We start from the raw sequence: 27,939 nt of genomic DNA, 5'->3' as shown, positions 1-27,939 counted from the left end.
TGAAGTACTGCGTCTCCTGATATTTTAAGACGTTTTCTTGATACAGACTGCACATGAAGTGAGATATATGCGCATGTGTGTTACTGTATCGGTGTGTCTTTATGTCTGAATTAATTACTGTTCCATATTTCCCCCTTAAACGAATATCTCCACAGAAATGTTCTAAGTAGCAATAAAAGCGCGCTTTAGTTGGGTAGTCCTGTCTTTGCAGTTAAAATCATGGTGCTGGTAAGAGTGAAGGCCAATCAACTAACGAGTAATGCACGAAGCGGACAGTCAGGAGACAGCAGTCGCACTATTCTTTATATAATTTGACAGAGAATGCTGACATGTGTGGAAGGACGATAAATCAAGAAGGCACTTTAAGATACTGTAAATTCTTATGCAGAATTTCACTCTAGAAAAACCATTTCATTCCATGCAGAATTTCACTCTAGAACAACCATTTCATTCCATTTTAATAAAACAGACGATACCGATCGCTCCGTATAGCCTACCATTTAATTATTTCTTTACGTGATATATCCCACAAATGCGGGCGTGTTTAAATTACTATAGTAATGTAAATGTCAAATTGTACAATCCAAAAACAGACATTAAAGAAATAGTATTTGCGCATATATCCACTTTTACTTCTATATTAAAAATGCTCTTTTATTTTTTTCTTCTTTCAGCGTAGGCAAGGTAGTTACCAGCGTCAGTGACCCGACTCAGCGAAGATAAAAGAATGCTTGTGGGAACCAGGAATATGGAATTAAAAATGAATATGAGCCGTATTAATGTTTTCCGTGTTTTTTTTTGTTTTTTTTTTGAGGATATGAAAGAGTGAGACTGAGGCGCATATAGCATGGAGTGGGAACATTGCTGCGTTCTGTCAAACCATATTTGACAGCACTGTGCGTTTCACGATTGACCACGGTAAATCTTGAAGATTAATTATACAATTTTGTTATAAGTTTATTATTCTTAATACTGAGAAATGCGCGTTCACCATCTATAATTCACACAAAGAATACAGAAGGCAACATCCAGGTAAGACCTCAGTTTTACATTCTTGGGTTCTTTGCTGCGACACAATGAAATGGACTAATATAAAACGATGTGTGTTTCTGAAATCTATCTGTGTTATGGCGAACTGTTATTTTTTTAATTTCCCCACGATACCGCACAAAATGAAAACAAGTGCTGCCACAGCTGTACACATCTGACGTTAACTTCATTGTACATGGATACTCATATTTATACACAGCTAACATACTGCTTAAACGCCATATGCAGTTTTTTTTTTCAAAATATGTTTAATTCTTTGTTTTCGTAAACGACCAGGTTACTACAGAAAAAAACGTACATTTAATGCTTAGAAAATTCTTTTGGGTATATCTATTATGAGTGCTTACTTGATTGATTTCCCGAAGGTTCATGATTGTACTGAATGTCCACTGTAGACACACTGACATGTAATGCCTTATTGACTATTAATGAACAAGGCTGTGATTTAACAACAAATGTACTAATGCAGTACACTTAAAGTCCCGTTATGATGCATTATCACGACGAAATTACACCACTACGTCCAACCACATGCAAATATATAAAAAATTACGATTTTTCAGCAATTTCATTCACATTAATAAGACGCAATGACCTGCCCATTCACATACTGCTATTAAGGACGTAAACCCTGTCGATTGTTTATTACCAATTGCATCTGTGTAATATTTTGTGATTAATGCTGTTGTATCTCAGATATCTGAGATTTGCAAATTTATGCAAGATATCATAGATCTTCGCCCTTCTTGTGTGTTTTTTCCATTCCACTCTTACTAATATTTTTTTCCTCAATTTCTTTTTCGTGGCCTTCTTTATTAAACATGTTCCTTGCTCCTATCTCACAGCATGGAGTTATTATGGGCACTTTCAGTGCAGGATTATTATTTTGTTAGAAGATATCTTTGTAGTCAGAGCTTAAAAATTCATATTTTTTTCTGCAGAATCTAAGAAATTCAGTTGACAGGCATAGTGAAACAAGAGTACCCAAGCATTGCAATCGCTTAACCACCAATGCTAATTTGGATTATTTATAAGGATTTTCGGTTCTGCTTCTCACAGACAACTGGGTGGAAATGGGGAAGGAATCAGAGAGGTGGTGAGATGGATAAAGATTATTGGGTGTTATATTACGAGCTAATGGGAAGGACTTTTAAGAGACGATGAAATGGTAAAACTTGACAGAACAAGAAAAATGTGTTTTAGAGGGAAACAGTTATTGGAAAAATGGATGATTCTTCTCAGTGCTGCATTGCTATTCCAAGAGAGCTGCTACCACCCACGCACAGATGGGGTGGGGGTGGGGGGGGGGGGGGGGGGGACCAGTTCTATGTAGTGCAAACAGTGAGTGACAGAGTAGGTGCCATTTTTTAAAGCCATACCATGCCAGAAACATGCTAAGATAAATGGAATATATAGTTATGTGTGTCCCACTATTGTATAATACTGTTCCCATTATAACAGAGCACTGTTTTGCAAAATTTTATCTGGTCAATCAACAAGAAACATGGTGCATCTTCGGGATGAGAAAGATATATAAGCTGCAGTGAAACACAACACAGTGCAATACAGAAGTGAACAGGCATACATGTACAAGGTAAATAGATTTGTACGAATAGCTGAACCTTCAGAAGATTTGGAGAACTTTTTATGAGACATGCAGGTGTAGGATCATTGAAAGCTGTAAATTTAGAGACTTTTTTTAATAAGATACTGACTGACATTTAAATTCTGTCTGAATCAGAAGGTGGGGAAAATGGATTATTGAAGCATAAACTGGATGCGATGAAGGACTAAAATAATTAAAGTGAAAGCCCAGGGCCAGAAACAGCAGAGTACTGGCCCAGCATGTGAATCTGTGCATGAGCTCAGCAATGCAGAGCACCTCAAGCGGCTTCTGTCATAACAGATGATTTTATAATGGTAGGTCCCAACAAAACACAGCAACTCCTGCGACTTTCAAAATGGCTTCAAAGGCCAATGCATCGGTCATGACACGTCCAACAACAATAATCTTGCCAAGGAACCACAACTGAGGAGTGCTGTGAATAAAAAAAGCCCAGGAGTGAACAATGATCACCTGATTCCGGTACTTCTTATATGCAGTAGTGAGCTTTTCAATAAGCAGAGAAGTTACTGTCACCAAAGAGACGTCAAACAAACCCAAGAGGCCATTGTGAACGATGAAACTCACATCTTGGGGGGGCAGGGGAGGGGGGGGGGGCTATGGAAGTGGTATGTAGTGATACTGGATATGAGTTGTGTGTAGCTGCTTCCCAATGACAAATAAAAACAGACAAGGATGATTTGTATGGATTTAAAGGAACTGCATAAAAATGACAGAACTTAATTTGGACAGCTGGGATGATCTACTGCCAAGATCTACTACCCAGGAGCAGAGTATTCTGCAGTTTAAATGCTAGAGCCAGATTTTGGCAGATTTCCTTGGAAGGATGCATGACTGGCCTGCCTTCTCACCCCTGTTACATAACACTGAATGGCAGTCTTTAAAACATGATGTCTGCTCTTCAGATGTGTCAATGCAAAATCTCTGACATTCCACATGGATATTATATAAAACACAGTGCCAGGAAACACATAGTGAGATTTCGTGGATTATGGACTATGGAACAGCTTGAAAACAAGTGAGGACAGCAAAATGTAATTTGTGGCAATGGAATTCAGGGGGGGGCGGCATGGTGGTGCAGTGGTTAGCACTGTCGCCTCACACCTCTGGGACCCGGGTTCGAGTCTCCGCCTGGGTCACATGTGTGCGGAGTTTGCATGTTCTCCCCGTGTCGTCGTGGGGTTTCCTCCGGGTACTCCGGTTTCCCCCCACAGTCCAAAAACATGCTGAGGCTAATTGGAGTTGCTGAATTGCCCGTAGGTGTGCATGTGTGAGTGAATGGTGTGTGAGTGTGCCCTGCGATGGGCTGGCCCCCCATCCTGGGTTGTTCCCTGCCTCGTGCCCATTGATTCCGGGATAGGCTCCGGACCCCCCGCGACCCAATAGGATAAGCGGTTTGGAAAATGGATGGATGGATGGAATTCAGGGGACTAAAATCATCCAATAATCACGGGGGCATACTGCATATGCAGTATAACCAGTTTTACAAGGACACAATTAAAAATGGGATGGAACTCACAACCTTCAGCATGGTAGACAATCCATTACTAAGACTAATGGGTTTTGGAGAAACCTGCATATTTTGAAAACCATGGGGTTTCTTTTGCACATGTATACTTAATATGCTAAAGCTGATGATGTCTTTAGGTAAGCTGGGATGATTAAAGTGATCCAGTTCTGGAAGGTTCTCCATATATTTGAAGGAAGAATGGAATTATCGTTAAAGCTTGCACAAGTGTAGATATTTCTGCAGATTGTGGAATTATTAGGTGAAAGGGTGTGTTCAGGCCTAATAACTGGATGAATGGTGACTTCATTCACTTGGGTTAGTAGGTTTTTACTCCTACTATGAAAAGGACATTGCTACCTTAGAATGGGTTCAACTTAGGGCTACAAGAATGATTCCAGGTGTTAGAGGAATGTCTTATGAGGAGAGGTTAGCAGAGCTGAATCTGTTCAGCCTCAAGCAAAGTAAATTAAGGGGGACCATGATCCATGTATATAAGATTCTAACAGGTCTGGATGCTGTTCTACCAAATAGCTACTTCAATATTAGTTAGATTATAGACTAAGATTATAACAGCTTTAAGCTGTTAAACTGAATTCTCCCCAAACAAGCTAGATGGGCCGACTGGCCCCCTCTCGTTAATAAATTTCTTATGTTCTTATGTTCTAAATTCTCATTAATTAATCTTGATTAAACTATTAGGAGGAAACTCAGATTCCATTTAAGAATTGCGACTTACCTTCTCTTTATGGGAAATATCATGCATTTATAAGTTTTTTTTCCCGAAAAAAACTAGTATCAAATAAGTTAATTGAATTTATTTTCTTTGTGCTGAATACTTTGTAGCTTAATAATGTGACATCCTTCATGTACTTAACTGTTATTACATGAAACTAATAATTAGAAGAAGCAACTAAAGAATTTGCATTAAATAAGCAGCTGACTGTAATTTAAAGCAACATTATTCATTTTAGTCACCAAAATTTATTTTAAAAGTTTAAGAATGGCTCAGCTAAAATGTATGCAGCAAAAACAGTGGATCTGCAGGACCTGAACTGAAAAATCTTGAAATACAGCAAAGAAAATCTGGCCACATCTCTACTGGCAAAGTCATAGTTCTCACAATGAGAGCTCCAGAATAAACGAGATGGACTCATTATAATTTGGAAACCTGTCACTCCTCTCAGTGTGAGGCCAGACTTAGTGGAAATGATTCACCATAGATGCCTTTAGAACCTTGCCAAGTGCAGAACATAATATACGCTTTCATATGGATGCCTGGTATTACCAGTGATGCTGTCTGACCTGCCGTCACGTCAGAAATGATGAAGGCTCAACCCTGACCAGCACTCAGAGGCTCTGAGCCACTACCTGCGAATAAACCATTAAATGACATCTAATCAGAAGTACTCTGGATCCAAATGACACAGCTTAACAAGGTGTGACACTAGCAAAATAGGCACTCAAGCAAGTTGAACCCTGGTTTTATGTTATTAGCTTTAAGCCGACACCTATAAATGCAACAGATGGTAGTCCAGCAAGAATGAGGACAAGCATGATGTACACTTGGCACCAGAATTTCAATGCTTAAGGCGAGCTAAGTGAGGAATCTGTTATAATGCTTAGCAATCCAAATGCATGTATTTCTGCCACAAAGGACATGCTGCAGTACCTCCACCATAGCTACACTTTGTGTAGAAACAGATGGTGGAGGAAGTTCATAACCCTCTGTCGATTACTATGCCCCATTTGTGTGAGAAGTATAGCAAGAAGAATAAAAGCATGGTCTCAGGGACAAGTATGTCCAGTGGCTGTCATGTCCAAATAAAGATGACAACAGCACTGCATTACCATAAAAATTAAGCCAGGAGGGTCCTGTAAGGACTTTATGAGATAGCTTTGGAATAGAGATAAAATAATAAAATAATGTGTACTCCTTCCGATTCATCTCATTAGAGTCTATCCATAGTATCAAATGAAGAAACGCCTGATGGATTATGGACTGAAAGAGTACACAGTCTTAAATGAACTTGGTGCTATTTTGAATGCAGAAACTGAGACATGGCATGAAGAGAAATATCTGTCATTGTCTGGCAAACCTTACTATATCTGTGAAGAAGCAAAATACAGTAAAACCTTGGATTGTGAGCATAATTCGTAACATGCTCGTAATCCAAAGTACTTGTATACCAAAGTGAATTTTCCCATTAGAAATAATAGAAACTCAGATGATTTATTTCACAACCCAAAAATATTCATATAAAATGATATAGTAAAAATACATAAAAGAAATTTACCTTTGAAAAGAATCAGGGATGGTGTGAGGGAGATGAGAGAGAGGAGAAGAGGAGGGTTATTTTGTAGGACGACTTTCACTATAACTAATGGAATCACTGCTATCTGTTGGCTCACTGGAATGTTTTTCTTTTTGTAGGACTTTAACAAGGAACCTATCCAATGACAGCTGCTTTTGCCTCCTTTTCGATTTCGCAGAAATGTGGACATTGCATTGTCGTTAAACAGATTCATTGCTTGCACTGCTGCACCCTTATTCAGGTGGTGGTTTTCTACTAAATTTTAACTATATGAGTGAGGCACGCCGAATGAAACCAAGCATGGGAGACGATTACTCACAATCCCGCAGCGAGAGAGAGAGAGCGAGAGAAGAACCATCGACTCAGTTGTGATTATGTGACGCTCGGCAGACAAAGCGTATACGTATTACTCGTGTTGCAAGACCTTGCTTATTTATCAAGTTAAAATTTATTTTTAAAATTTGCTCATCTTGCATAACACCTGCAAACCAAGTTACTTGCAATCTGAGGTTTGACTGTACTGTTCAGTTCAGTGACCAGGTTAAGTTAAAAAATACTAAATGTAAGTCTCTGCAAAACATTTTTAAGTCAGCTTCTTAGTCGTAATATCTGTATTCTATTATCCATCCATTTTTCAAACTGCTTTTCCTACTGGGTTGCGGGGGGTCCGGAGCCTATTCCGGAAGCAATTGGCACGAGGCAGGGAACATTCCAGGATGGAGGGCTAGCCCATTGCAGGGCACATTCACACACCATTCACTCACACATGCGCACCTATGGGCAATTTAGTAACTCCGATTAGCCTCTAATTGTGGGGGGAAACCGGAGTACCCAGAGGAAACCCCACGACGACATGGGGAGAACATGCAAACTCCACACACATGTGACCCAGGCGGAGACTTGAACCTGGGTCCCAGAGGTGTGAGGCAACAGTGCTAACCACTGCACCACCATGCCGCCCCCCTATTATTTATATGCACAATAAATATTATTTAATTCTCTGATGTATGTGAGAAATATAATTCAGATAATAAATACCAAACTCATACTTTCTTTATAGCTTACACCTTACAAAATATCATTGAAATAATAAAACAAATACTGTACTTGGAATGTGTACAAAATTTCCATGCTGCATCTTGAGTAATTTCTTATAATGTTTTCAATTTTTGTTTCCTAGGATCAAGGATTTTTTCATCTGAGTGACTGAGTGGATAAACATGGAAAGAACTGAAAGGAAAGATGTGCCCGACAAAGAAACATTCTTCCGGAAACATTTAATTTCAGGATTTATCATCAGGCTTCTTTCATAAAAGAAATATAATCAATTCACTAATTATTTTTTTGTTTGGAAGCAACTGGAATTTTTCTGGATTCTGGTATCCTGGACAACTATACCTCATTTTGCATTGACCATTTTTAACTTTATTTTAATCAGGAGAAACTGAAATCTGTGAGAATGCAAAGGAACAGACATTTTTCATAAAGGAGTTATCACTGAACTTTAAATACTTAAGTTGACTTGAATTCCATAATATTCCCTGCTGCTGTACCCTAGCACTCGATGTGATGATGAAGCCCACCATGCTGGGTTGCCATAGTTACCCGTGCTTACTAAGCAGGTTCCCTCTGAATTTCTTAAAGAGAAACACTGGCCAGTAAAGAAAGGGTAGCTGTATAGAAAGCCATCGTTATCAAACGGTTACTTACATTTGATATTTTACTGCTTAGCAACACTTACAGTTAAAGTGCCATAATCATCTTCAAAGTTTACAAGAAAAAGTGACTCCTGAAACTGCCAATAAATTGTTTACACCTCATAAGAAAGTACTATTTTTCTATTTTAGTGTGATTTTGCAGAAGGTCAGATTGCTAAAGAACATTTAAGTGCCAAAAATAAAAGACATCATTGCCAAATAAAAAACAAACAGAGATAAGACCAAGTTTACAGCTGAAAGTACAAAGGTTTTTAAAAGGCTTTTTCTTAGATTTTTTGATGGATTTTTGTGTCGTTTTTGTGGAGCTGAGCAAGAGTAGTCCCAGGAGGTAAAGTATTAGTTTCTTCATTGCTTATTTGTAAAGGTCCATGCGGTTTCAATTGTCTCATGCTTATCGATCAATATTGACTAAAAGCCAGATTTGTCAGACATATTATTTTCTAAATCGGCAGAGTCATTTTAAAGTTGTGTTGCCTCGTACAGCTTTATAATGTGAAAATGTAGGTTTAAATCTAGGTAACCAAATGTTTACACAGTATACTTATATTAACAGATCCACACTGAATGCAAACAAACAAAGGAATGAATGAATAAACAAACAAATATACAGAAGTAAAACACTATTATAGATCACCTACTGCTTGTAGCTTAAAAGGACATATGCCTCATAAAATCTGTGTACTGCTACAATTTCACGAGATGTAGTTATGTTGTTTCTGTGTACTATTCAAATTTTTCAGACTTTGGACACACTGAGCACACTGCCTAGCTCATTAGGCAAAAAAACAGCTGAGCATAATGAATAAGAAGACATCAAAAAGTATAGGGCTTGGGACAAAACAGCAGTTCTTCACAGATCCCAGCCCTTCCACTTGATGTTTACATGCATTCCCACATTTCCCTGATAAGTGTTTTCTCAGCACTTTACAGTGTGGGCTGATGTTTTTTCAGTCTCTTTTTGCAGGTGATGTTATAGCTAACAGACAGAGTGGAGAGAGCTGCACAGCATAAAGGCAACATCTAGAACACTGGACACCTTGAACTTTGATTTACAAAAATGAATTCAATTGCCTGTCACAGGATGTGTTCTTTCGTTATTTTTTTGATATTTTCTTCTGTCATTGCTATGGTGACGAGCTCCACTGAGCATCAGGCAGCAAATGGGAGTCCAAGCAGTGCAACTTTTGTACTTTTGACCAGCCATCGTAACAAGCAAACAATGAAGTCTGCTGGCAATTCAGAGCTGGACATGAAAATATCTGAGATGCCACCGAAACCTTTGCCGCAAATCATGCTCCCCAGGAACGTGACAGTCGACGCTCTAAAGCCACCACTTGGGGCTGCCCAGGTGGCTCCACCACCAAAACGAATTGTGGATGTGGACGTTTGCAGAAGTTACTATGATGTGATGGGCCAATATGATATGACCTTCAATTGCACCAAAGGCACATACATATATTGCTGTGGGACCTGCCACTACCGCTTCTGCTGTGATCACCAGAGCAGCCGCTTGGACCAGGACTCCTGCAAGAACTACGACTCTCCTGTATGGGCCAACACACAACCACCTGCAACCACACCACCAGGCCAACGTTCTGACCCAGACTTTGACCCACTCCGGCCAGACAACACCATGTATGTCATAGGAGGTGTGATTTCCTTCACGGTGGTGGTGGCGGTGGGCATTAAGGTGGCCTTCCACAAGGTGTCACGTCGACCCAGGCACAGGGATATAAACGTGCCAAGGTGAGAATTGATAAGCAACAAAGAAAGTTCTTTGTGCTAGGCTTTTTACTAGTATGAAATTGTTTCTGGTTTATATTGCTTTTTTCCTATTGTTAAGCTACAACAAAGCCATAATAATAATTATAAGAATAATTTAAAGGCTTATATAATTTCAAAATTAATTGATTATTAAATGACAATCAAGCAGTTACAATGCATATCTGAGAGTCGGAAGATGTGGCTAGGGATGAAATGCTTTACGGTAAACCGTGGTGAAATTCCAGATGGTTAGTATTATTATTTCAAATTTTAATTATCATTACAACCGTGGCTGATTACCACTCCTTAAAAAGCTCACATTAAATGGTGTCCAGCATCAGCCAAAGTTAAGAACAATCTTCCATATGTAGGTGCCCAGGCGCAGCATGCAACATGCATTTGTTTCGTGTCAGAACATGGCGGAAGGCAGTGACCTTTGGGAGTGACAGCTCTCCACAGGCTTTTAATGTTAATGTGCATTTGATATGGATTTCATGTGTTTATATAAGGTATTGGCTATGTTATTTTAATCTTCATGCAAACAAAAAGTGCATACTGCTGCTAATTTTATTTATGGTGATCAATATAAAACTAGATGAAATGGTTCTATATCAGTACGTTTTGAACATTTCAGCAAATTTTAACAATACTGCAATAATACTGATAACTGTGATAATTACTATAATTGTGATTTTCATGCCATTTCATCTCTAGATCTCTCCATAATGGATGGCCATTAAATCTCAGGAGAGGTACTTTTAGATCTTGCTTGTACTTGGTTTTAAAATGTGGCTTGCTTAAATCAGATCACAATTGAACAGCGCTAAATACAAGCGTAAATGACCACCAACGCACATTGTGATCTATTCACTCAAACCAGTTGCCGAGGTGGTCTGGGATTGCATTTAACCACAAATCTTCTGTAATGTAAACACTAAAGGTGGATTCATATTTCCTCTTGCAAGCTGGGTACTGTACGATCGTAAGCATGGCAGCTTGTGTTCCTACTACACTTCGCTGATGCGGATAGTTGCGGTCAGTGCATGCATACAGCACTGATATTCCACCAGACCAGAGAGAGAAAATGTGTTGCAACATTTCAACAGTTTTAAAATTATTACTCTAGACTTGGATGGTACATTGAAATACTTTTTTGGAACTTCCTAAGTTTCCCAGTTTGAGAAAAAATGAGTCCTTGATCCAGTGGGAGGCCTTAGACAGGTTTTCCAAACGATTTAACAAAATTCTTCTCTGAGCTAAAAGTGAAGCAAAGGCACTGTATTGGCATAAATACTTATGACAAAATTGGCTGGGTACCCCTCCCAAGATGCATTTTAAAACCAAATGTGAACTGGACCGAAAAGTACCCTTCTGTGTGTGTACAGTCTGTGCTGTTTTGCCACGTTCATCAGGGCTGGGAGGTATTCCACAAAGCAGGATTAAGGGAAATTTTGACTTATTTCGACAAGTCTGGTACCTATACGTTTGGAGTTCCGTTCCATCAATGTGTCTTAAATGAATCCCCGTTGAGCTACCATGGTAACTTAGGCGAGTGAACAAATCTGTTCTGGACCAGATTAACTGTCTCGATTAGTTAAGCGTTGTCTCGAAGAACGTCTGACGTGTGGGAACAGATTCCCAAAAGATTCCCAAAATTTCGTGCTCTCGCTACTCATGTAATAAACATAATAAAGCCTGTAAATATCACGCTGCAGCATTCCAATTAATTCCAAAATAATTCAAATAAAAGCGTACCAATATTACAAAGGTCAAGCATGAAATGCAATGACTGAAACTGAAAAAAAAATCCGTTAAAATAATATGAACCGTGTCATGCCCCAATCTCCTCTCCTCCTGTGTGCCACGCCCCTTTCGTTAGTCTCATGTGGAATTCCCGTCATCAGCTGTTTCAAGTTGTTTTCATTAGTTTTGTGTATTTAAGTCCACTGGCCTGTACTATGAAGCGGGATTCCTGGCTTATCGCGATAACTTGCGAGTAACTTGGCGACTTGTGTTCGCGATTGACCCGTATTACAAAAGGTGGGTAGGTTTTATTCGAGGGATGTCGCTATGGCAATTTATGATAAGTCTGAAACCTGCTTCGAGCAGTTTTTGTGCTTGGTTAAGTCGAGGTTTCTGCGTACGCCAACCCTATATGAGCATCGCCCCTACAACTACATTTTCTCCGTAGACAACTGGATGATCCTTATGGCATTAGTGAGCGCATCGTGAGGGGATCTTTCTGTCAATATATATGAAATGGAGCAATGGCATATAATATGCATACAATGTATTAATAACTGTTAGAGAGAAAATTATTCTGAAAACCCAAGGGGTGTGTATTGTTCCCTGTTGTCCACCGATCAAAGCACACTTCATTAGATGTGCCTGTCTTGTCTAGTTTAAAAGTTATTAACCAATTCATGTATTGTCCCATTGCACATTATACGGATACATTCGAACATTCACAAATTAAAATTTGTACGTAAAGCAATCTGGGAAACAAAGGGGTGTGCAACAGTCGCCATGAACTCAAAATGCTAAACCACCATGTCATTACAGCTGAAAGGACCTATTATATTAACTAATAACACGATTTGGCACAAATCACGAAATGGTTTGAAGCGCAAAAATAATCGGTGTGCATCGTTATCTATGTACTGGACGTCACAATTCTGTCATTAAAACGCCCACCTTCCGTTAAAAGTTATTAAAGTTAGAAAACTGAATATGGAATATGAGGCTAACTTAACCATGATGACAGGTTTCTACTCGTTTTCTCACTACACATATGTTTCTGTTTTGTCCTGTTGTAAATTATTTGTTTGTTAAACAATGGCTCACCTTCTATTAAGTCATATGAACAGACACCTTTTTCTCATTAGCTGTAAACATAGAAACACACTATTAAGTGGAGGCTAGGCACAACAAATCTTTCATAATGAGTACAAATATAAATGCATAGCCCTACCACTTGACATGATCCTTTAATATTTCATCTTCACTGGCTGCCACGTACACTTTCTACTATTATTGCATCTGAAATTGAATCAAGTTAGGTTTAAATTACGAGTAACATCACTGTAATAGAAATTTAGGGAGCATTACATTAGTTAACAGCAAATAATAGGTGACTTCTGAATTGTGTGGCACTGTGTACGACTTGACCAAGAACAAAAACTGCTCGGAGCAGGTTTGAGACGCAAAGTAAATTGCCATAGCAGCATGCCTTGAGTAAAACCTACATACCTTTTGTAGTACGGGTTAATCTCTAAGTTACACCACACGTCATCAAGTTACTGGCAAAGTTACCCTGATAAGACAGTAACCCCGCTTCGAAGTACAAGCCACAGGCCACACTTCAAAGTATGTTTCCTTAGTTCTGTAATTGTATTGTCAGTCTGAGTTCGTTGCCTGTTCCTGATTACACCTCGTATTCCCTGATGTCCTGACGTCTGCGCCTCTGTCTCCGTTCCATGCCCCGCGTGAGACATGAGAAACAGGAAGATATTTTTATATTTTGTTTAGTCACAGTCTAGCTGAAAGTTTATTAGTAAAAACTAAGCCAAGATACAGTTATATGTGTAGAACACGTGATTGTGACTGAAAATATTTAAATGAGATTACATAATTCAGAATAGGCCTACAGTAAAAATGACATGTGAACTCAACCCAAAACGGTTCCCGTTGCCTGTGTGTCTGAATTTTTTGGGAAAGTCTGGGTTTCTTTAGCTTCCTTGGAATACCCCCTGCTCCGTGATGCAGGCCCCCAGTTGTCAATTGCAACAACAGCAGTGTTCATGACAAAGATAAAGGATCCTTTAAGATTCCCAAGATTATTAAAAAACTTACTTAATAGTATTTTGTTGGTTGTGTAAAATCAATAAAAGAGCAGTCATACGGATTAAATAAGTTTAACTATACGTCACACTACATGGTGGTCAGTGAAAGTTAGGACAGCTTATCTGTTATCCTAGGAGAGCTTACTGAAGATTTTGGGAAGTTAGGATGTTATACAGCACCATGACTGAACAAACCAATGCTGTCATAAATGGGAATTAATGTTTTAACTAGACAAGATCGATCTGTTGTGACTTAGTTTGCAACATAACCAATTAGATTAAGTTTTGTTTAAAGTCTGCCCACTGAGTGTGATGAGTTACTTTGACAGAATTCTAATGATTACTGGTATAATTAAAATTGTGATTTAAACAATCATTTAAATAATTAATTTGCTTTTTAAATACTTATTTAAATGACAATTTAAATGACATTCATTTATTGACTATTGTCACTAAACACCCTCCATATCGCTGTGTTCATTTTCATAGATAACAGTACTGGGATTCATTAGCTGATAAACACTGGCTTAGATTTGTTAGCATGCTAACGCTACTGCATTTTATGATCCTCATTCTGTTTATGGTTGTGATGCCTGATATAACCAAATGTGAATACAAGCAATTTTACAACTTTTCGTTCCATTTAAATTAGGAGAAGTAAGCTGACATAAACTTCTTTGGTTTTAAAACAAAACAAAAACAGCATGTCCTAAAGGCCATTCTTATCCTTTCATGTTAGGCAAACCATGCATTATGTGTGACAGAGGCAACACTGACTGGGCATCAATAATGAACTTGGGACAGAGCAATATAAAGAGTCTGACAACATCACAGGCATCAAGAGAGGAATGCAAAAAGAAACAACTCAGACATTCCTTTCAGCAAAAAGAAAGCAGCACATACTAGGATAAAATAAATCGATCAGCAGTTTACCTTTACAACACATTAATTTATGTGCGATCATATCAGATTTGTTGTAATAACGGCAACTGACACAAGCCTGTAACGTTAACATTACAACACAACAACATAGCTGTTTACCAGTACATAATGCTAATAACGATAAACAATATACGGTAGTTTGCAAAAGTATTCAACCCCCTTGAAGGTCATCATAATTTCAGAACATTCACCTTTTTGTTTTTGAGCCATCCCAGTGTCACTTTGGCCTTATGCTTAGGGTCATTGTCATGTTGAAAGAAGAATCTTCTCCCCAGCCAAGGGTTCATAGGAGACTGGAACAAGTTCTCTTGCAATATTGTGTGGTATTTGTGTCCAACCATTGTCGTTTCAATTCTGATACGATTCCCAGTCCCAGCACAGCATATAACTTGATACTGCCACCATATTTCACCGTAGGTATGGTGTTTCTTGAAGCCTGGGCCGTGTTAGTTTCACACCACACATACCTCTTTGAAGTCTGGCAAAAACTTTGTCTTTCTCATGTTTTGTATCAAATGCGATATGTACTTTTATGTGGATCCTCTTAAAGAACGGCTTCTGGCTACCCTCCCATTGTGGCCTGTTTCATGGAGCACTACAGTTTCAGCCAAAGAGCATTGCAGACTTCTGAGTGAAAGATTTTTAGTAGCCTCTCTCACCAGTCGACATCTTGCTCTTATGCTTGGTTTTGAGGGACGGCCTGTTCTAGTGCTATGATGAGCCTTCTATCTTGTCCGATCCTCCTGTGTGCCACGCCCCCCATGTTAACCTCGTGTGGAATCCCCATGTCATCAGTTGTTTCGAGTTGTAGTCATTAGTCCTATGTATTTCAGTACGCGTTCGAGTGTGTTTCCCCAGTGCTGTCATTAACGTTGCGTTGTGTTCCTAAGTGTCATTGCGTCATTGTTTAAACTCTTCATTCCCCGACTTTCCGTCTCTCGCTCCTCTGTCCCTGCTTGGCATGACAGAATGACAGCACTCTCCAAAAAGACACCTCCCATCAGCAAGGTGGAATATATGGACCTCATGTGTGAGGTAATATATTGGCTGCAACAGCCCGAGGTCCTGGAGGACCCCGCGGATTTCGCCCTGGTGACTCGCACCGGGGACCTCCTGGAAAGGACCTCATCAACAAGGTGCGCGAAAATGTGCGGCAGCTGAGAAGGGGTGTGGCATAGTCTATGATATGGCAGGTGGCCATGGACAGCGGATTACTGTACGGTCCACTGTCAGAGCTGCTCAAGGTGCCCCAGACTTTGCTACCTGCTGCAGGAAGGAAGAAGAGAAAGCACAAAAGCCGAAGACGGAAGATGTGCCTGAGGCCTTCTTAAGAGCTGTCTCAGCTTCCGCTACCTGCCCTGCTGCGTGTCGAGAGGAATTCCTCCTGATCCTGGATCCGGCGGTGTTCATGTCATCACCATTGCCCCATCCCAGCAGATGCCCGAAGCTTCTCCGCCTGCTGCTTCGCTGCCAGCGCTTGCCTCTTGCCCATTTTTTGAGACGCTTAAAGGGGCCAGGTCCATTAGGGATGCCATCCCGCGGGTCCCTAAGTTCCCTAAACAGGCAGCGCCTGCTACCAAGGTGAACCCCAACCACAGCCCCCCCTGGTTCCTGTGCTGGTGGTTCCTGCAGCGCCCCAGTGGTTCCTGTGCTGGCGGTGCGTGCAGCGCTCCCTGAGGTTCCTGCACCCACGGTTCCTTCAACGCCCCCTATAGCTTCATCCTTCGTAGTTCCAGTCCCTGCTTCATTCTCCATGACTCCAGTTCCTGCTCTGCCCCCCGTGGCTCCAGTTCATGTTCAGGTCCCCATGGTTCCTGTGATCCCAGACCTGGCAGCCCCTGCACTGCCCTATGTGACTCCAGACCCAGCAGCTTCGGCTGCTCCCCTGGAGTTTCCTGCACTGCCCGTTCCGGCTGTGCTCTCAGAGGTTCCTGTGCTGCTCGTTCCGGCTGTGCTCCTGGTGGTTCCTAAGCTGCCGCCTGAGGTTCCTGCAGTGCCCTCTGTGGGTCCTGGCCTGGCGCCTCCTGCAGTGCCCTCTGTGGTTCTTGGCCCGATGGTTCCTGCTCTCGTCCCCAGGGTTCCTGTTCTCATCCAGAGGTCCCTGTTCCATCAGCCGAGGCACTGCCCAGCAAGGCCCCAGTCCCGGCGGCAGAGACGCCACCCAGCGAGGCCCCAGTCCCGGTGACCTATGTACCACCTCCCGTGATCCCTGTTCTGGCGGCAGATGCGCTGCCTCCCGAGGTCCCCATTCTGGTGGTTGACGTGCCGCTCTGCAAGGCCCCAGTCCTGCCATATGATGTTCCACCCCTAGTGGGTCCAGGCCACTGCAGCCCCACTCTGGGTGGCCGACGCTCCACCCAGTGAGGTTCCAGTCCTGGTAGCCGACACACCCTCTCCCGAGGTCCCCACCCTGGCGGTCGACACACCGCTCTGTGAGATCCAAGTTCCGGTGGATGACGTGCCACCCCCTGCGGCCCCAGTCCCGTCGGATGATGTTCCGCCCCCTAGCGGGTCCTGTGGCACTCATTGCGGCAGATCCCAGCAGGGTTCTCATCTCTCAGTCTCCCGAAGAGGGAGAGGACACCGACGTTGGGCTCAACTCCCTGACTCGCCTTTGCTCCTCTAGATTCCAGCTCGGCAATCACCCTCAACTTCCCCCATGGCGCCTCGTTGGCCAGTTGGCCAGTCTCCGGTGCCTCCTCGATCGCCTGCGGATCCCCTGCTTGTGACACCTTGATCATCTGCGAGTCCCCCGCTTGTGGCTCATCGGTCGCCTGTGCCTGGGCCGGCTGCGGCTGCTCCTCTGCCTGCCGTAGCTACGATTCCCTCCTCTCCTCTGCTACAATCCCCTTCACCTCCTTCCCTGCCTTCTCTGCCAGCCCCTTCGCCTTCCTCCTCACCAGCTTTAGTGTCCCCTTCAGCCCCTGCTCCAACTTTGTTGATGCCTGCTGCCTCGGTGGCCTCTGCCTCACGCCAGACGAGGGTCCCTCCGGCTCCCCGGTTCCCCTGGTTTGTCGTCTGTTGTCTGAGGTGGTCTCCTTGTGTCTGTTCTGTGTGTCTGTGCTGTTCCCCATGGTGTATTGATGTTTTTGCTTTTGTTTCCCCAGGTTTCGTCATGTCCCTGGTCTCGTTCCTTGCTCCCCTTGGGCTCACCTGGAGTGCGCACCTTTTGGGGGGGCGGGGGGTCTGTCATGCCCCACTCGTCCGATCCTCCTGTGTGCCACGCCCCCCTTGTTAACCTCGTGTGGAATCCCCGTGTCATCAGCTGTTTTGAGTTCTAGTCATTTCAGTCCGCGTTCGAATGTGTTTCCCCAGTGCTGTCATTAACATTGTGTTGTGCTGCTAAGTGTGTGCGCCCTTCGTTCCCCGACTTCCCATCTCTCGCTCCTCTGTCCCCGCTCGGCACGACACCTTCCACTTGCAGATGATGGATTCAACAGTGCTTAATGGGGCATCCAAACTCCTCAATATTTTTGTAGTCATTTCCTGCCTTGTGTATTTTAATGATATTGTTTCTCACATCAGCAGAATGCTTCTTTGTCTTAATTTTTCCAGTGATCATCCAACAAAAATAAATGCCCTTCCAAAGGGTACTTTTATATCCAGAGAGAAACATCAGTACTAAGTAGTACCTAATTATATTAGGATCGAAGGGTTTAATAAGTAATTATAATTATGGTCTATTAACTGTCACCTTTGTGTCATTTGTGATTATTTTGTCATTTATGTAAACCTGGAGCTTCCAAAGCACTATATATACTGTATACCTGAGGTTCATTCAGCATGCCCTTAACCCCCAGCTCCCTGGATGCTGCTATATGTGGCTGCCCTTCACAGCCAGCTTGCTCACACCTACAGAGAGCAAGTTTGGGGAGGCATAAAAGAGAAATTTCCCACGTGGATCACGAAAGTATCTATTATTATTATTATTACTCCATTACCAATGCACAAAGATGGCACGCATTACTATTGCAACCCTCCTAGTGCTCCCCTACTGGTCTGGCATCCCCGGGGCCATGCGCTGGCCCTGGTTACACACACACCTGCACAGAGTTACGTTGTGATATTATGTTTCTTTTCCCTCTTTTTCATGTCTCCTTCAGGGCTCTGGTAGATATCTTGCGTCACCAGTCTAGTCCAGTACAGCAAGCAGAGCGGAACAACAGTGTTGCTCTAGGTCCTGGAGGGAACGATGGGACCCTGGGACGACCCATCAAAAACCTGTATACACCTGTACCTCAGGGCAAAGAGAACCGAAGTGAGTGACGGTTCAGCATGGTGGGTGTGATGGAACGTTGGATGATCACATATATATCTCAAAGAGAGAAATTAAAAGCAGGTTGATGCAAAAGGAGATTGGAAAGAGAACAGGGCAAAGGAGATAAACAGTTATATACCATATATACCATTACAGAGCTTCATGTACTCCAGGAAGCTAATACTCAGGCACCCACAAACACTCACAGGAAATGACAAGACATGACAGCTATGCTCTGTCTTGCAGTTGGGAATTTGCACCACAATTTCATCCACCTTTCTGGTTCCAGTCCCAAACACACTGCTACAATCGGTAAGGCCATCCATGCACATAGTATGCCTGTAGAATTGAATTTGTGGCACTGAAATGGCTGGCAGTGTGCTTGTGTGGTGCAAATGTCTGACACACAGGTCCTAAGTATCAAGCCATGTTGTGCTTCTGCGTAGCATTTTAACCAATTTTAATACAGTTTCTGTAGCATTATAAGTAGTTTATATAATACATAAGCTACTTATTAGATCAGGTTTGCCTTCAGTTTTAGTGGAATTTATGTGCTGATCAAATGCACATCAGATTAAAAATTACATTATTTAAACTGTACTACTTTTCACAGACACCATCCAAAGTACTTGTACTGTATTGTAATACTTCCATAAACCTGTAATTTATCTGTTTTTTATTTTTTATTTAGCAAAAGTAGTGCAGTGTTTATGATTCAAATTGGAGAAGGATAATATTTGCTAAACTTTATTAATCACCTTATACCTTATAAGCTTTCCAAACTGGGTAAAACATAAATCCATTGTTTCTGTTTAGAGAAGTGATAATCATAAATAGAGATTACAAATCTAGTGATATGAATGAATGCTGGGCATGCATCTATTTTTGGGCCACACCTTAGTGGCTGTTGTGACATATCTTTCTCTTAAATGTGATTACAGTCAAACAGTCCTTTTGTTTTGGATTGGTTACAGTCTAGTTTTTATCATAATTTGACATGACAGTTAATCATATGGCACAGACTCATGACAATTCATACTGCAAGGAATTAGAATTATTCAATTAATATGACTACTCTAGGTATTGCTTTTGTCTGGTCTTGGGCCTCGTCCTCTGGTCAAGTCCTGCAGATTGCGAGATAACTTGTAGGACCGCTCTGGAGAAGATGGTCATGGCCTTACCTCAGGAGTAGATTTTTACTGAAGCACAAAGCTTTGAAACTGTAAAACATGTTTACCAAGGCTTATAGACAGTGACTTCCGGACACAGGTGTTGATTCATGCAGGAAGGTTTTCAATTCTTGAAATTAGCTGAAAGAACTTTGGTCAGACCCAGGTATCATCATGACAGATGCCAGTTCTACAAGGCTGGATGTTAGTAAAGGTTAAAGTAGTGGTTTTATGATTCACTGATATTTATTTGGGGCTGATTTGACCTTGACAATCCTTACTTTTCAGGCAATGGTTTATTTGCTTGAAAAGCTCACCTGCATGTCTCATTGCATCATGGCTAACTATAACCTCGAGGAGTGTCTGCAATGCAAAGTTCAACTACTAGATATTTATTACACTTCAACCAGGTTTAACAAAGTGGTCAGCAATGAGTATTTTACTCATTTCATGAGTAAAAATAGTAAATCTTAGATAGTATTCTTATGAGAGGCGGACAGAGCACGGCACAGAAAATCTCGAATGTATCAGCTATTGTTAGCTGTAAACTTTTTTCAGAGCCTTTGACACTAAAACATTGCATTCAATTACTTTTACAATAACTTAAGTTTGAGATAATTTTATAAATAAAAATTTATAAATTTAGGAAAGGTTGATTAAAGATAGTATTTAAAGCATTCAAAACAAGTTAGAACACTGATTGTGAACTTCCCATTTTTGCATTTATTAACTTCCAATTAGGCCACATTTTATATAATTTTATTGTCCTGCTTTCCTACATTATTAACATGCCAACTGCCACAATCCGAGTGCCATAATATCACACTCATTAAAACAAAGTTATGAAGATGTGATGAAATTTTACTATTAAAAAGGGCACATGGTTTTAGATAGACAGAAAGAAAATGAATGTCAGAACTACAAATACACCAAACTCTGTATTTCATTTCCAAACTATTTATCAGCTTGATAGGAGGCCGTACCTAAACACCTCCAGATCATTGAATGACATAACGGGTGGTAACTCAGACATTTCACCAGGATACATTCTTTATAGACCACAGACTTTCTGTGGATCATGTTCATATTTTGACTATGGGTTACACTCTTAAATGTCAATGATTATTAAATAGATATTTCCTGTTTTCACAGAGCGCCCACCACATATGAACAACACCACGCTTGCCTCCACTGGAACACTGCTCTCCAGCAAACACAGCAATGCCTCTGCCCCCCACCCCTCTCTCTCACACTCTTTCCACAACCTGGCCCAGCTGCCCCCATCCTATGAGACAAGCACCAAATCTGAGATCAATAGGTACAGCTCGCTGAAGAGGCTGGGTAAGTGATCCTGGAAATGAATTTGGTCCCCAGGAGATATTTCAGTTGATTTTGGAAATATGTAGAACTTCCTGGTAAGAGTTGTAGTGTTGTACAGATGAATATGTTGGAATGGGATGCAGATGATGTCCTACTTCTGGAAAATGTTTCTCACCTTGAATTGCTTCTCTTTTTCCAAAATGAAAACAGAAAAGGATCTGGATGACTACTCTGGATATTACACCACCAAACGGCGGCCAAACAATGCTCCTCCTTCCTTTCATTCATCTCAGCACCTCCTCCACTGGGGTGGGGACTATACACTGGGGGCCAGGGGCACGCTTCCTCTGCACACGTCACGCCCGCGAATTCACGTGCCACCGGCGCCATCTCCAACCCCAAACCCTTATCCTTTACAGCCGCCTCAGTCACAGTACAACCCCAACTTTGACACGCTGTCCAAACCTCCACGAAGAGTGATGTCTCAGGATCAGCTGCTTAATCTGGGAGATGGCAATACTACTTTGTCCAGACTAACTAAAAACCAACAACATCAGTATTATAAAGCTGTGGCAGCAGCAAAAAGCTCGAACTCACAAACCCTCCGGAAATCACATGAAAGGCTTCTTGTGTCCCCTGATCAGCTGGGGGAAAGAGTTAGTGGAGGGGTGGGTAGTGGAGAGTTTGGGGGGATGGTCCCCACGCTGCCACGGCTTACCCCCAGCCAGAAAGCGCAGTCCCAACAAAACGTTTGTGCTACCCCCTCGCTCGACCGACATCACATGATCAAAATGAACTCTCACCCCACCTCTGGCAGGGAGCAGGAACGCAGCGCTCCAATGCCTGCCCACACGGGAGGGGCCGTGGGCTGGGGGGAGCTACCTGGAGGGGGCACAGGAACACTAGGGGGCCACAACGCCAGAAGATTAGCTTTTGCAGCCAAGAGGCAGAACACCATTGAGCAGTTACACTTTATTCCTGGTGGGGGGGGAGTGGGTGTAGCGGTAGCTGGGAATCAGGGCTTGAGGACAGGGAGCAAAAATGAAGTGACCGTGTAGGGGAGAAGGCAATGAGGAGCAGGACAGGCTGGGGACAGACTTCGGTGTTCATGTGAGAAAGGAGCAGGTGATGGACAGAGGAAATAGGAACAGGAAGGTTGGCAGCTAAGTGCAGCATATAGGGTTTTAAGGATGGCTATTATAAAGACAGGAAGCGTTATAAAAAAATAATTTTTCAAACTTTTGAAATGTCAGGTCAATTTTTAAATCAAGGTTTCCTGCAATTTAGCTTCAAAACAGAAAGGACAAAGATAAAGACGATAAACAGGAGGTTACCTGGGAATAGGAGAGGCAGTGATTTGAACTTCAATACAATTTACAAAAAAATTTCCAATAAACAAACAAAAAACAATTTCAGCCATATTTTGAAGGAAAGAGGGTGGGCACAGAGTAGCCTTTATAAAAGTAGACTTCCTCTGTTAAGTCTCCATGCATTTGCTTCTGCTATGGCTGTGCGTGTTGGTCCATAACACACATAGGGGGGTGAAGTCACATGTTCTCCTGTGATGGAATGACTGGACAAAAGAGGAACATAGTTATATCATGATGTTAGAATGGTTATTAAAAGCTGGGATTACTGGATTGTATGTTTGCAATGACAGTAAAATATATCTATCTGCCTTTTCAAATATCTCTTAAGGGATAAAATGACTTATAAGAATACATTTCCTGGATTTTCTCCAAATTTGACGATTTTATAGTGAACCACTTCATTATTCTGTTGACACACTCCCTGTCATGTACACCAGTACATGGGCTATTTATCAGTGTAATGCAGCCACTTACACACTGGTCAACCAGTACAAACCTAAGCAACTTTCATAAAAGAACAGTGATTTTACAAGGCTACTTAGCCACCACTAACAGCTAGCAAACAAAACAGACTGAGCCATGGAACTTAAGCATTTCTCACAGAGAGCACATTTACTGTCCATGGCACTGCTGAGTCTTATATTCTGGGTAAAAAACACAGTCAGTATTTGATTACACCTATTCTAATCTGTAAATGATCTTTGGTGCTCTGAAGAATAGACTGCAATGGCAGGCAGGGAATGCTTACAATCCATTTGCACACTGGTGAGAGGCAATTCCTCCGTGTCATTATCAGGAAGTGCGTCAAATGTAGCGTGCTGTTTTGTCCAGTCATATTTGCCACAGCTGCAATAAGTAAAGTAAAGTGTAATCATGGAGAAGCAGGAGATTCAGCTTATCACTACTGACCATGAATCAATGTGAAATGAAAGCTCTCCTGACAATCAGCACTTGAGAAAAAAATCATTTAACAAATATTTTTTTGGTGTTGTGTAATAAAGGCACATTGATTAGTTTGTGTCAGTTTTCAGCAATATTTGTATTGTATGTATCTGATACTAACAAGTCAGCCTCACAAGTTGTGTTGGGCTGCATGTCATTTGGTTCTGAATACATTTTGAGTAAAATGGTCAGAACTATTATCTACATTTATGATTTTATGAACTGCAGTTATTAGCTGTAACTCATTTCATTCATTTTATATATTTGAAAAAAATGATATTATGGACAATTACAGTAAGGGCTATTTTAGAAACTGTTTCTGTATCTAAAATCTGTATTCTAATCTGTATTCTATTTAAAGCTTACAATAATTCTGAGTCAATGTGCAATGTTTAGCATATAAAAGACAGTAATGAATCTAGGTGTAAAAATTAGAAAATGTATGAAACACAAGGCTTCTAATATCTAGTGTGACTTGCTGCAGAAAACCTGTAGCATGGCACAAATCCAATAACATTTACAAAACCAATGTTGGCATGGTATGTTCTGTAAATTATATTCTGCTAAATCATTTGAAAGTATTTCGTTTTTATGGTATGAGGCCATGTTTTAATTAAAACTGTCTAGCTGTTGATTTGATTGAATACTTTCCTCACATTTCATTTTTGATTGGCTGAAGGGGATAAATTTGGGTTACAGTGTGTTTACATTAGCAGTGTATCTGTAGGTTTTTCCCCTTCCCTACATTTGAAGGAACATAAGTATTCAACATTATATGAACTGAGTGTTCAGTCAGACAATGTTCATTCACTCTGTGGTACATCTGTCATTATTGTATTTAATTAATACTGTCATACTTCTTGATTGCTGATTGTTATTATTGTTTTTTGCATTTTCCTTTGTGGGTTTTAATGTGTCTGAACTTTTGAATTTTTCATTTTAAATCATTATGTTACTGAAAACAATGCACAAACAGAAAGAAAGAGCAAGAAAAGAATGTGGATATTACACTGAAGGATAAGGTCATGAAGCCAACATGTTTAAATGTGTGTGTGCACGTGAGAGAGAGAGGGAGAGTGAGATACAATCAAAACCACTTCAGTAATTTTTTTAATTATCAATTATTTTTTTAATTATTGCAAATACGTTCAGATATGGTTTTAATCATCTTGTAATGTTACTTAAAGTTGAATTAATAGATTCCAAGATGTTTTCATGCTATTTAAACTTTGAGGAAATGGTTTGTAATAGTGCTTTGTAATTTAGTTAAACTGTAGCTGTGCTGTGCACTTGTAAATGTACTATTTGAAAAATGTGTGAGTGTGTGTGCGAGCGCATGTGTTTGTGGATAGAGCTGGAAGGGGGGGCAGGAGGATCTGTCAAGTGATTCATTTTCTAGAGAAGAGTATTTGTTGTTGGTTTTATTCCTAGCTTTAGGGAAATACAATGGGAGACAGTACAGTAATTGATTTACCTACAGGCAACCCAACATTCTTGTCCAGAAGATTAAGTGAAAATCCTTATTTTCCATGCATGCAACTCTTCCTTGATTACTATGAGAAAATCTCACACTTGTGAAAAAAATTACGTTAATAAAAAAGTAAAACTCAAGTCATGTTTTTTTAATGAAACGAGCGCTTTAAAATGATAGACCGCATCAATACTGCAGTAATTATAGGGAAACCTATACTTAACCTATTCTTAAGAATTTAACATATGTACTTAATTATGAAGAGGGAAAGAATGAATGCAAAAAACAACACAGAAGAAGAACCAAAATAGAGATACTTTTATTCATTCCCATGGGGGAATTCACTTTCTGCCTGCCCCATCTTGCTCTCCATGAGATACATAGACTGGTAAGAACAAGCTTGGGGATCACAGCACAGGGTCAGCATGTGTAGTGCCCCTTGAGAGAGATTATTTATGAACTATTATAAATTTCTCAAAGGCACTTAAATGGACATGACATCACATAAGGCATTCCCAACAGTGAAGTTCCATGTAACACTGAACACTCCAATGGAAAAGAAATAACCAGTTCATTAGAAGAACACCTACAATTTCCTGTATTCCCCTTTATATTTCTTCCACAGTATTTTCATTGGTTAGCCCTAGGAACATACATAAGAAGGTAACCATGAAACACTCTACGACGGATCAATGGAGCCCTTTTAGCATACACAGGCTGTACATTTAGAAAAGCCATATTTTATGTGCTGATGGAGATTCATGCTTTTTCATGGGTAAATCCTTTGATTGCCTATTTAGAGCAGAGCCCACTCGTCTAATCAGTCTCAGCAGTTTAAAGAAATCTTGTTCAGGGGAAATTTTCATCCAAAGAAGCTTTATTCTCCATCTGCATAAATATTTGTTTTGTACATATTCAAAGGATATTCCTTACATACACCATGAACAGTTTACCAAAAAAAAAAAAGCTTCTATATAGTTCATTTGGTTATTAACAGTCGACTTTACCTGTTATTAAAATTGTCAGACTTCTGTCAGCTGATGCATTTAAAATGTGAAAGCAATACCTGTGTATTTTATGGCTGTTCAATTTCAATGTTAAAGGGTACAGTCCAGAAAAATATGGAAGTTACCTCTGTAACGTTAGAAGAGAGCGAGAAAGTAAACCAGGAAAAAAACCTATCTACCAATATACCAGAATTTATATGCACTAAATTTAGTTACATCTGCGTAGGCATAAACTAATCAAAAAGATCATCTATAACCCTCTTGGATTTCTGGTTGTCTCTCACACTCAATAGATACGCTGCTCAGTTGGACAGATGACTCAAATCGGACTTTGTGCAAGACCCGTGAATGGTAATGCAGTGACGCCAATCGGGTAACTTTTTCAGTCATTTACACATTTTCAAATTAAAAACTTCTCCTTTAGATATGGGCGATCTGATAAATTTTGAAATGATAAATTATTGGAAAAATATAAAAAATAAAGCGAATACATGCCAAAATACGGTCAAAATAAAATAAAGGATATAACTCATCAATAAATTAATGTTTAGCTTGGTAATTAAATAATATATTCCAATTTCCAAAAGACAGATTTCATGTTGCATATTGTACAGTAAATAAATGAGTACTGTGATGTTTCATTGGCGATGGCTCACGGCTGACAACTGGAAATTTCATACAACTCCCAGTGAACATTACACTATTATGTCGACAACCGTTGCATCATAATATAACCAAGGACTCAGGAAGAATACAATTTGGAAAGTAACCGAGGAAGCTTTAATATCCATATAAAGGTACAGAAACGTTTACATGGGATGAAGACGCGTATTTTTTTAGTTTATTACTCGTAAAACGTTTATAACGTACAATAAAATTCACTGTCGTATGTTTAGTTATCAAAAACAAATTTATCATTTCCGGACAACATTAACACGGCTTCAAGTCACCGCCCCCCACGACCTTGACCTATAGAAGCTTTTCGGAGGTGGGTGAAGATACAATAATGTTTGACACCTGACACACAGTTACCACTGATTGGATAGTTAATGTATGTTACTGCACGGATGACCCTGTTTACGATGTTACATTTTAGGTATATATTATTCTGTATAACAATACGGATATTGTAACAGAACCATTCACATAACCATCGTTGTCAGCACGTTTCTAGCGATAGCGCAAGACATACAGCCACACACACAGGGAGTACGGTAATTATGTTGTTTCCGGCTAGAAATGTGCCTCTTCAAGGGCATCCGCCATTTTGAGGGGCAGCGTCAAAGAATTGCGGGTCTGCTGGGGAGTTTGAATGTAATAAAATGGCCTCAAAAGTCCCTGAAACGTAGTCATTTTATCTAGATATGTTGTTCCTCTACGAATGCACAATAATAATTGTCCACGGAACATACTTAGTCTGGCTAACGTAGAAGAAAAACTGTAAAAATTTAAAATAAATTGTTTAGAATTCACTCTTGTTCAACAATGACATTTGTAAATAAGACAAAAAAACAAAATGCAATTTAAATAGAAAATACATCTACAAACAGTGCAGTGTGACAGGAATTTCAACAAACTGTGATCAAACTGCATGGCGAGCAAAATGAATTAACAGCGAAACACAAGAGATTTCTGTAAGA

At 40.5% G+C, this 27,939-nt stretch overlaps 1 protein-coding gene across 3 annotated transcripts; it reads left to right on the top strand.

Annotated features, from left to right (window-relative positions):
* The first annotated feature begins 210 nt into the window (after positions 1-210).
* LOC125718947 (protein shisa-7-like) lies at positions 211-25,432 on the top strand. 3 transcript variants are annotated; one of them, XM_048993285.1, is made up of 6 exons: positions 211-372; positions 675-1,032; positions 7,677-9,960; positions 18,866-19,020; positions 21,342-21,530; positions 21,720-25,432. In XM_048993285.1, exons 3-6 carry the CDS (start codon positions 9,272-9,274, stop codon positions 22,565-22,567), a joined length of 1,881 nt encoding a protein of 626 aa, XP_048849242.1. In that variant the 5' UTR covers positions 211-372; positions 675-1,032; positions 7,677-9,271; the 3' UTR covers positions 22,568-25,432. The 3 variants fall into 3 exon arrangements, with proteins under 3 accessions (XP_048849242.1, XP_048849241.1, XP_048849243.1); XM_048993284.1 differs by having other exon boundaries at positions 211-1,032; positions 7,677-8,542; positions 9,179-9,960; XM_048993286.1 differs by having other exon boundaries at positions 211-1,032; positions 7,677-8,542; positions 9,166-9,960.
* The last annotated feature ends 2,507 nt before the right edge of the window (positions 25,433-27,939 follow it).

Source organism: Brienomyrus brachyistius, chromosome 23 (genome assembly GCF_023856365.1).
Source record: "Brienomyrus brachyistius isolate T26 chromosome 23, BBRACH_0.4, whole genome shotgun sequence".
Lineage (NCBI taxonomy): Eukaryota > Metazoa > Chordata > Actinopteri > Osteoglossiformes > Mormyridae > Brienomyrus > Brienomyrus brachyistius.
The sequence above is the reverse complement of the archived record's forward strand: the minus strand, read 5'-3'. Positions and strand labels throughout refer to the sequence as shown.